Source organism: Benincasa hispida, chromosome 5, assembly GCF_027475165.1.
Source record: "Benincasa hispida cultivar pf3 chromosome 5, pf3_genome.v1.1, whole genome shotgun sequence".
Taxonomy (NCBI): Eukaryota; Viridiplantae; Streptophyta; class Magnoliopsida; order Cucurbitales; family Cucurbitaceae; genus Benincasa; species Benincasa hispida.
In genome coordinates this window covers 58,332,492-58,342,356 of record NC_143482.1, presented here as the reverse complement: position 1 = coordinate 58,342,356, position 9,865 = coordinate 58,332,492, and the positions used below count along the sequence as shown (strand labels likewise).

At 30.4% G+C, this 9,865-nt stretch overlaps 1 protein-coding gene across 4 annotated transcripts; it reads right to left on the bottom strand.

The window, feature by feature from the left end:
• Window positions 1-405: 405 nt before the first annotated feature.
• Window positions 406-4,410, bottom strand: KIN3 (Protein kinase superfamily protein). Of its 4 annotated transcripts, none has more exons than XM_039030932.2 (7): window positions 4,284-4,410; window positions 3,706-3,797; window positions 2,846-3,168; window positions 1,802-1,937; window positions 1,524-1,666; window positions 1,246-1,369; window positions 406-1,113 (listed from the first exon to the last, which is right to left on the bottom strand). In XM_039030932.2, the coding sequence occupies exons 2-7, from the start codon at window positions 3,770-3,772 to the stop codon at window positions 665-667; spliced, it is 1,242 nt and encodes a 413-aa protein (XP_038886860.1). In that variant the 5' UTR covers window positions 3,773-3,797; window positions 4,284-4,410; the 3' UTR covers window positions 406-664. The 4 variants fall into 4 exon arrangements, with proteins under 4 accessions (XP_038886860.1, XP_038886861.1, XP_038886859.1 ...); XM_039030933.2 differs by having other exon boundaries at window positions 4,084-4,327; XM_039030931.2 differs by lacking the exon at window positions 4,284-4,410 and adding an exon at window positions 3,913-4,239.
• Window positions 4,411-9,865: the final 5,455 nt, after the last annotated feature.

The window sequence follows — 9,865 nt, the reverse complement described above, 5'->3', positions numbered from 1 at the left end:
ATTCTAATAAAAGATCAACAATCTTGATTTTTGGAGAGAATTCTCCTTTTATCTTCTTTAATATACATTACCAATTTTCACATTTCTTAATGGCAAGAGTATGATTGAAAATACAACGATTAATGTAAAGTTAAACACATATGTATGTCACCCGTAATTCGATTAATTTAAACTTTTATACTAAATGAGGAATACAATTGATTTTTTTCTTCTATTATTTTTTTAATTTAACGTGTGGGATTGGAGATTCGAACTTTGACCTCTCGATCGAGAATATATGCTTTAACCACTTGAACTATGCCTCAAAAGCGGATTCGTAATTTGTGTTTTGAATCAAACTAATTAGGTTATCACCTCTCTATCTAATTACAAAAGACCATCTGGCTTCATCATTTTTGCTCTTCCTTTCTTTTGCAGATAACAATTTAAGTTTTTACTAACAAAAGAAAATAGGAACAGCTGGACTTCAAAGAACAAACAAACTCGCAATCCAGTGTAGTTCAATAACCAGAACCTGTCCTAATTCCCAACATCCACAACCTAAGAAATACTTAATTACAATCTTATAATTGAGAAAACAAACTCCAAACTAACATCTATAAGAAAGAAACATATGAATGAAGAAATGAGAGTGGGATAAGAGAATCAGTTACCACTGAAAAATCTATCTCAACCTGGGTGGTGTTTGATTAGCATGGATTCCATATTGCTTCATGTGAAGTGGAGAATTATGGTGAAGAGGCTGATGAGCATTGCGATTTGATGCCAGACGGGAAGCACGGTTTCTAGGCTCGATTGGTTTCTCGTTTGCAGTTTCAATCTGTTCCAATGTCTCCACGACCTCTTTCATTGATGGTCGATTTTTCTGTTCTTGCTCAATACATTGGAGAGCTAGCTGAGCCACTTGGTATGCAGATCTTGATGGATATTTTCCTTCCAACCGAAAGTCCATCACATTTTTCAGCTTCCTCCTCTCTGATAAGTATGGTTTTATCCAATCCACGAGGTTTTCTTGCCCGGTTGGACGATTTTCATCAAGCGCACGTAAACCGGTCAACATCTCAATCAATACAACTCCAAAACCATATACATCACTCTTAACATACAGATGTCCTGTGTCATAAGTATTGTCATTAATGTCAACTCGAAAATCGCTTGGTGATAACAGACTCCAGTTTGGGAATTAAAATTGACTCATTCAACATAGACAGCCAATTTTGAAAGATTTGTAACTTTCAATTCTACCTGTGGTAACATATTCTGGGGCAGCATAACCATGTGTGCCCATAACTCGAGTTGTCAAATGAGATTTACTTTCTGAAGGACCCAATTTCGCCAAGCCAAAATCCGATAACTTTGCTGTATATGACTGCAGGTAAAGGAAGATCAGGTTATGACAAATACAAGGAGAGAAGATATAGAAGGGAAACGACGATCATGGGAAAGGTTTAGATTGAGATTAATAAAAGGCTCTTTCTTAAAGTGTATATTTACGAATATATTCATAATAAATAGAACTTTACCCCATCAAGCAGAATATTAGAAGCCTTGAAATCTCTATAAATTACTTGCTTGTCTGATGTGTGCAAGAATGCCAGCCCTCGGGCAGCGCCTATGGCGATCTTAAGCCGAGTATCCCATTCGAGTGGTGTAACTGCTGATCCTCCTGAATTTCACAGAATGGATGTTTACACTTCAGTAAACTAAGAATGATCTCTTTGTTCGTGAGAACAAAGATAAGAACACCAGCAATGAATTGAAAGAAACATCCTATTATAATATCATCATTTAGTTTTCTTACTTCCAAATAGATGATTCTCCAAGCTTCCTTTTTGCATGAACTCATAAGTAAGGAGTAATTCATGATCCTCCCAACAGTAACCCAACAGCTTCACTAGATTTGGGTGAGAAAGTCTTCCCAAGAAGCCCACTTCTGACTGCACAAACCAATCATACTATGTTATTATATGTCAATCTTCCAAAAAAAGTTTTGAGAAAAAAATTTCTGGAATATGCAACTGTCAGTGTCACTACCAAAATTGGAAATGTCAGTAACAAATTGATCAACTCATGGGTGGAATATTCTGGTGGTAGTCTTAACCAAGATTAATTGTTGATCTATGAAAATTGAAAGAGGTCGGTATCGTATACACTAACACATACAAGGAAGATGGGAAATCAGAAAAGCTTCAAACGCAATGTAAGTAGTTCACATCGTCCGTCTTATACTTAAAGCAATTCTCTCTAGAGTTGACAATTCTGGAAAGTCAATCTTGCCTAGTTTAAAAGTGATTTATGGTAGTTGCCACCGCCAGAGATTAGCAGTACGGCGTTGACACTAACATGACTGATGGATATCACATTCAGGTGTTGTTTGGATTGCTGTAAACAAACTTCTGTCATGTCAATTTTTTTCAGTACTTCAAATCTATTTAGATGGTATCTTTTTCTAAGACGTTTTCAGTTGAGTTGTTCTCAAACAGCACTTAGAAGGTTCAGATCCACTCAAAGATTCACAGTTGAGTCCACATGATACTCTACCCAAAAAAGTGATTCTCTCCAGAGAAAATACCAAATTCTTCTTTTAGTTTTTTCCTTTAGATAGCCGGGGTTTCGAGCTCACTCTTTGATTTATGCTCATGGTTCGCTCCACTAACCCTCAGAGAGGCTTAGCTCATTCTAAGGCCAACTCTAAGACAAGAATTTGAATTTATTTAGTCCTCAACCTAGAAGCTTGGACCCAGGACATAGAGTGAACAATCTCTTAATAGAAACATTCCATAGTTCTTTTGTTTGAGGAGCTTTTAGGGAAGAAAGTATTCTTCTCTATAACAATATAATTTACCTGCCACTCCTCAATTCCTTGCAAGCTGTCAGATTTTAACTTTTTAACTGCAATAACCATCGAATATCCCTTCCTTCCAAGGCCCTTCTCCTCAAGCCAACCTTTGTAAACCTTGCCAAAACCTCCTTCACCAAGCATTGCTTCAGCTCTGAAGTTTTTGGTTGCAGCTTTGAGCTCGGCCAAGCTATACTCCCTCAAGTTTGAAGATGGCAAAATCTGTCCATGTGGAAAAACTTCATCTCCACTTGCTGCAGAGAATTGACTGTTCTTGGAGATGTTGCTGATAGTTGATGATGTTGTCTGATTGGTTGTCTGGGATACCACTGTTATAGCCCAAGATTTTAATCATATAAATAAGGGAAATTTTTCCAAATCATAAACAATATAATCATTATCTGCATGTAGCTCTTAGTCACAGATCAAAATTCAACGGAAAAAACCAACCACACACACTTAAAAAGCTAGAAAACTCCAAACATGAAACAAACAATTAGCCATATGGGAAGAATGGCAAAGAGTTTCGAAAAGTAATTCCTCCTCAAAGACTGACAAACAATACACATCATATATAACTCAAAATTCATCGAAAAACCAATCAAATACCCTTAGAAAGATAGGAAACTCCAAACATGAAACAAACGATTACCCATATGAGAAGAAAGGAAAAGAGTTTCAGAAAGTAATTCCTCCTCAAAGATTGACAAACATACACAACAAAAATAACTCAGAATACAAATTAAAAGAAACCCCATCAAAGAACTCCAAACTCTAAAGGGAAAATTTTATTTGGGCAAAACTTGCGGATAGTAAGCACAAACTTTGAAATAGAACTGGATTCAAGTAAAACCTTCTGAAATTACCTGAACTGAGATGTCCAGTGGTATTAGGGGTATGATTATCAACAGGAGAACCCCAACAAATCCCCATTTATCTTCTCTATCTATCTCTCTTCCTGTTGGGAGCACAAAAAGGAAGAAGAAGAAGATAGTTAAGGAGAGCCCGTGTGAAATAAACTATAAGCAATCCAGACTTGTCAGTCAACTATATCATTTATCCGCATGCCCCACCTGTACATTTCTTGACCAATTAATTCAAAAATCTCTTAATTAATTTCACAAATACGATCCAATGAACTTGGCAAATACGCAGAAATATCAGCAGCGATTGAAACCAATGGCGGTGAAAAAAGCAGGGGTGTAGAAAAAAGGGGGTTTAAATTGAAGATTGACGGATTTTACCAAGAAGACTGAGTCGTAGAAATCAAAATTTGTGGTGGGAACTGAAGAAGATGACAACAGACTGAAAATCTGTCCGTTTGCTCAAAGTCAACTGCCGTGCATGATGATTGTTTGGTTTCAATCTATCTAACTACGTGCAAAATTGAATTCAAAGCTAACGAAAAGGAACGGAGAATTGATAAATAAATAAGTAGAATTACTTGTCTGATGGGGCCGAAGAATTATGGCGTCGCCATTTTCCGCCATTGGAGACCACGCCAACTGGAGCTCGCTTTAACTAGCAAAAGAAGATGATGACCTGGTTTGTCTAATTAAAAAAATAGAGGGAACTCATGCTCTCAAATTTCAGGTAAACAATTTAAACCCTAAACTAATTCACCCTATTTTAAAATATATTGTATAAATTACATAGTTGTTTCAATTAAACTTCGTGATTTTTATAAGATAATTAAGTTGAATATTTTATTAAAATTATATTTGAAGACTGTTCATTGTATTCCGTTCTTACACGATTGTAAATTTTTTCACATATTAGATTAAGAGAATATGTTTTGTAAATTTTTTAGTAAAAAGGAAAAAAAAAAATTGTTACATAACAACTTGTGATTGAACACTCGAGTAGACTGCACAAAAATAAGTGTAGTCGGAATGCGTCCAAATGTTTTTCTTTGAATGATGTACATTTAATCTTTGGAATTTCAAATTTTACTTTGGTAGCACTCGAGTTTTTAAAAATATATAAATTTAATCCTTAGATTTCAAACTAATACTTTTAAGTATTAGAATTTTTAAAATTAAGTTTAAAACGTGTTTGATGTAAGTCATAACTTAATTATACCTTATTCAAAATGACAGACAAATTACTCATACAAAATTAGTAAGAAATACTATTGAAATGTCTATTTATTCTTAATATCCGTTTTGGTTTAAAATATAAAAAAGAATGTCAACCATCTTGTGTTACGTTTTTTTCCCATTAAAATAGTGTAGTTTTAATTATTTAAATGGTTGAGTTTAAATAGCTTTATCTTAACCCTTTTAAAAAAAATAGTTCCATAACTGTAGATGTCTAATGAATTATGCTCGTATTTATTCTTAAAAAGATTTTTTTTTTTTTTTTTTACAATTATTCTTAAAAAGATATTAAATTTTAAAAGATTGGCAAATCTAATAATTGATGCTATTACTTTTAATGAAAAAGTGACACCTTGTTTTTGTTGTCATTCTTACATTATCGTATTGAATGCTTAAATTATTTTTAAAGGAAAAAGAACAATTAAGGTTAAAATATTGAGTTCGTTCAATTTTTGTATATATACGTTCGATTATTCAATTTCAATTTATATATTTTTAATCAATTTTAAATTTGTCTTATGATGTTAATTTGTTGTTGATTTTTTGTTTTTAAAAAACTTGTTATCTATTAACGTTTTTACTATAAATTTTGAAACGTGCTCACATATTATATTTCCTTGCATAAAAGTTATTATTAATATTTAATCAATTTCAGAAAAAGGTAACTTTGAAGCATTAAACTTAAGATTTATTGAAAGTACATGGACTAAAATTGAACTAAAATTGGATAGTTGAAAGTATAAATACCAAAATGATATTTTAACTAAGAATTATTTTATCTTTTCGTATATTTTCATATTAGGAGCTTATCATGAACTATTAATTGTTGTCAAATATTATCTTTTATAAAATAGATCATAAGTCAACGTAAGCATAATTTAACTCGTTATGACATTATTTACCTCTTGAAAAGTTGCCTGTTCTTTGTTAATTCAAGGGACTAAAGTATAATTTTTCAAAATTTAGCATAGCAAATATAAAACAAGACTAAACTCTAGGAACAAGACAAAATATCTATAAAAGTTAGACCAAAAAAATACTTACGAAAAAAATGAAGAAAAGAGTAAAATTTATCACATTCCTCATAAACGTAACCTTTGAGTCCATGGTTACCGTCTCTCGATTTCAAATGTTCTTTTTGGTTATTATGACAAGTTGAAGATTTCTAATGTGGATGTGTCTCTAGGTTTCTTTCCCTTTTAAAATTTGTTCGTTTTATTTCTTGTTCTGTGCATTATCTTTTATCTTCGTTTATTTTACGAATTGAATTATGTGTTATCTATATCTTGTCATGTTTTGAATTCGTCTTTGTGTCTTAACTTAACATTGTGATTAAAGTTGAATTTTATTTTTCTAATATTATCTTTTTTTTTAAAAAAAAAAAAACTAGGTAACAAATAATAATGACTCACCTAACCAAGTTTGGCTAAAATAAAGTCTAATTACTTTTTTTCCTTTTTTTGGATTGAATAAAAAAAAACAAAAGCAAAAACAAATACAGTGTGAATGCATTCTCTGATTCTTTATTCTCTTTTTTTCTTTCTTTAAGAAAATTTAAAAGGATAATGATATTTTATTTTCATTATTTTATGATAGTTAAATGATAATTCTTTGTTCATTTTAAAAAAATAAAAATTGACTCAGGTTAATAATAATATAATCAAAATAAATGTCTAAGTTAGAAACTCTAACCCCTTTATTGCGGGTACATATTTTATGTCATCAATTAAGTTATAATCGTATTTGTGGCAGTTTACAATTATCTATTTTAAACAACTATTATTTATTATATTCTATATTGATTGAAATTTAAATAGTATATAGATGAATTTGGGTATGAATAGGTTGAGGTAAAAATTAGATTTGGTTAAGGTTGATTTTTCAAATATAGTTTCTTAATTTTTAACCTTTGAATGTACGGTCTATTTTGATTGACTTTTCAAAGGTTTAAAATCTTTATTTTCTAAATGCTTAATTTTGTATAAGTACTTGAAAAGTTAAAAAGATTCTTTACGGTTTAAACTAAGTTTTCAAATTGTTTTTATGATTTTAAAAGTCTTATTTGTTATAATTTAGTTAGACCTCGTAAATGTCTCTATTGTTATGGTATTAAATATATGGTTTGTTTCTAATTTACAAAGTGTTAAAACTTATGATGTTGTGTTAGTAAAAGTGAGTTTAGTTAAAAAATAATTGGCATAATTTTTTATCCTAGAAGTAGGAAGTCGATCCTCCATCCCTACCATTGTTCTACTAAAAAAAACTACGTTAAGGAACTAATAAAAGGATTGAAGAAAAAAAAAAAAAACTAATTGTTTAAGACTAGGTCTAAGTATAAAAATAAACATAAATTAGTAAATTTATGGGCGAAGAAAATTGGTGAGGTTTAATTAAACTATTGATACTAAATTAAAATTTTTAAATTTATTGGAACATTTGTACATTTTTCTCCAAAATCTTTTTTAGTTACAAATGAAAAGAAGGAAAATTCAAATCTACCCTTCATGGAATTAATAAATTACAAGAGGGCAAAGATTAAAAAAAAAAAAAAAAAAAAAAAAAAAAAAAAAAAAAAAAAAAAAAAAAAAAAAAAAAGGAGAAATTAAAATTTGTGATTTTCACCATGAATTTAAAGGTCTGAGATTGTAAGACATATTGTGAGGGCCATATTCAACAAGTTTTTCACTATATATATATACACACACATACATACTCACACAATAATATACTTAAGTCATGTATACCAAGCCGTAATAGAATTGGTGTAATCAAAATAAGATTTCACTAATGGATGAATTATAACAAACCTGAATCGCAAACATAATTGGATTGTTTTTTTATCATGTTTACTTAGAATCATGAAACTGTCATGTTATTATTATCGTTTCCGTTACTGTTTGACCCTAACAAAAATAACGATAAAATAACGGGTCCCACATAACGTTTAACTAGAATCAAATTAAGCATCCTATATTCCTTAGTTAGATTGCAGGATTTGACTACAAATATCGAGGTAGGTCCCACAACTTATTATGATTACAGAACGCAAGTAAACAAAATCGAAAGTAATCAACTGTGACTCACTTTTAATGTGGCCTTACAGGACTATGGTCAGATTTATTGTTTTTAATATTTTTAAAATTTTCTTTTGAATTTATTTAAATTTGCCTTTTGAATTTATAAATGGAGAAATGGAATAAATGTGGAAAAAATACAAGTAGGGAAATGGTTAAGAGTAGAGAGTGGTGTGGACACTACATGCCAAGGACTAAGTAGGCTGAGAAGACTTTGCCATTTTCCCAAATTCAAACAAGAAAAAAAAATTAGAAAAAATAATATGCTTTCTTTGAAAGGGGAAAATTGTCTTGCTTTCAATCTTACCAAACAAAATGTTCAAACTTTGGCATTCTACCCTTTTTTTTTCCTATATCATATCTTTTGTTTAATGTTAAAGTTTTAAACTTTAGATGTTAAAGTGACACCAAGTTTAAAGTTAGTTTTTTTTTTTCTTTTTTTGGTGTGTGTTCTCTTTGACTAAAAAGTATTATCAAACCCCTTTTAAACTTTTTTTTAAAGAATAAACTATAATAATATAACCCCAAAAGTTATACCTAATGCTCTTGAATTTTATAAGATAAGTTTTAATTATGTTCTATTTTAACCTTTAAACTTTGGAATTATTTTTAAAGTACTCTTAAAGTGTTTTTGGTTATGACAAAAAACATAAACAGAGGCGAGGTGTAATTATAAAAACTATATGTAACATTATTGACAACTCAATTTTAACGATGTAAAATATTAAAACCGGTGTTGCCATTAATTTCAACTCAAAAGATATCATTGACATTATTTACAACATCGATCAAAAAATTAAAATTTACACATCAGTTGTCATGATTTTTTACATTGTAAATGTATCATGTATACATTTCAATTGTACAGATTAATTATTGTGTCATTTTTCGTTCATAATTATAATGGTAAATTCTTCAAGCGTATGTTTTTCAAAACTTACTTTAATGTGGAAAAATCTTTATAAAATTGGTCAATGGTTATGAGGATGGGAGAAGGAATTTCTTCCTGGAAAATTCAAAAAAAAATTCCCAACTTGACTTTTCCTTTGGTAGGCTTTTCTTTGGCCCCCATCTCTATGGCAAATTTTAACACCTCTAACAAAATCTTCAAAACATGTGAAGTAAGGTGATATAATTGTTTGAAAATGAGATTTTTTTTTTCCAAGAAAAATTTCGATAATTACTTTGAAGTTTAAATAAGAAAAAAAGTATCAAAAACCTTTTTATCAAAATAAATAATAAAACTAAATAAGACCTAAGGTTATAAAGTACAAAATGCCTATAAAATTTACTACTTTTTTTTATATATTCGTGAGTGTCTGAGCCAACTTATGTGCATGCGACTAATCTCACAGAATAATTTTTCTGACCCTACAACATTTGACAGAAACTTGTAGGAAATTAATTCCTAGGTAGGTGACCATCATGAAATGAACAATTAAGTTAGTTGTTGACAAAGATTAAAGACACCAAATAACACTTCAAGATCGATGATTCTATTTCCGACCTCGAAAAAAAAAAAACAAAGTTAAAGTCCAGAAGGAGAAAGCAAGCTATACCAATCCACCACTAGCTTGACTATCCTAATACCTACTTTCATCCTTCCTTCCATGTCAAATAACGAAATTCGGTTCATTTATGCTTTGATTTCAAGTTCAAAGCTCTCAATCTTGACCTTTTGTCCCAAAAAAGAAATTTATGGTGTAGCTCAAGCCAAATCAAATAAGCTATGTCACAACCAAAAAGATTTGTAAATTTGACAGACTTGTAGATTCAACATCATTTGAAGTACAAGAAACCATGCATGATCAACCAAATCCTGCCATCCCTGAGATTATTAAAGATGTGAAAAA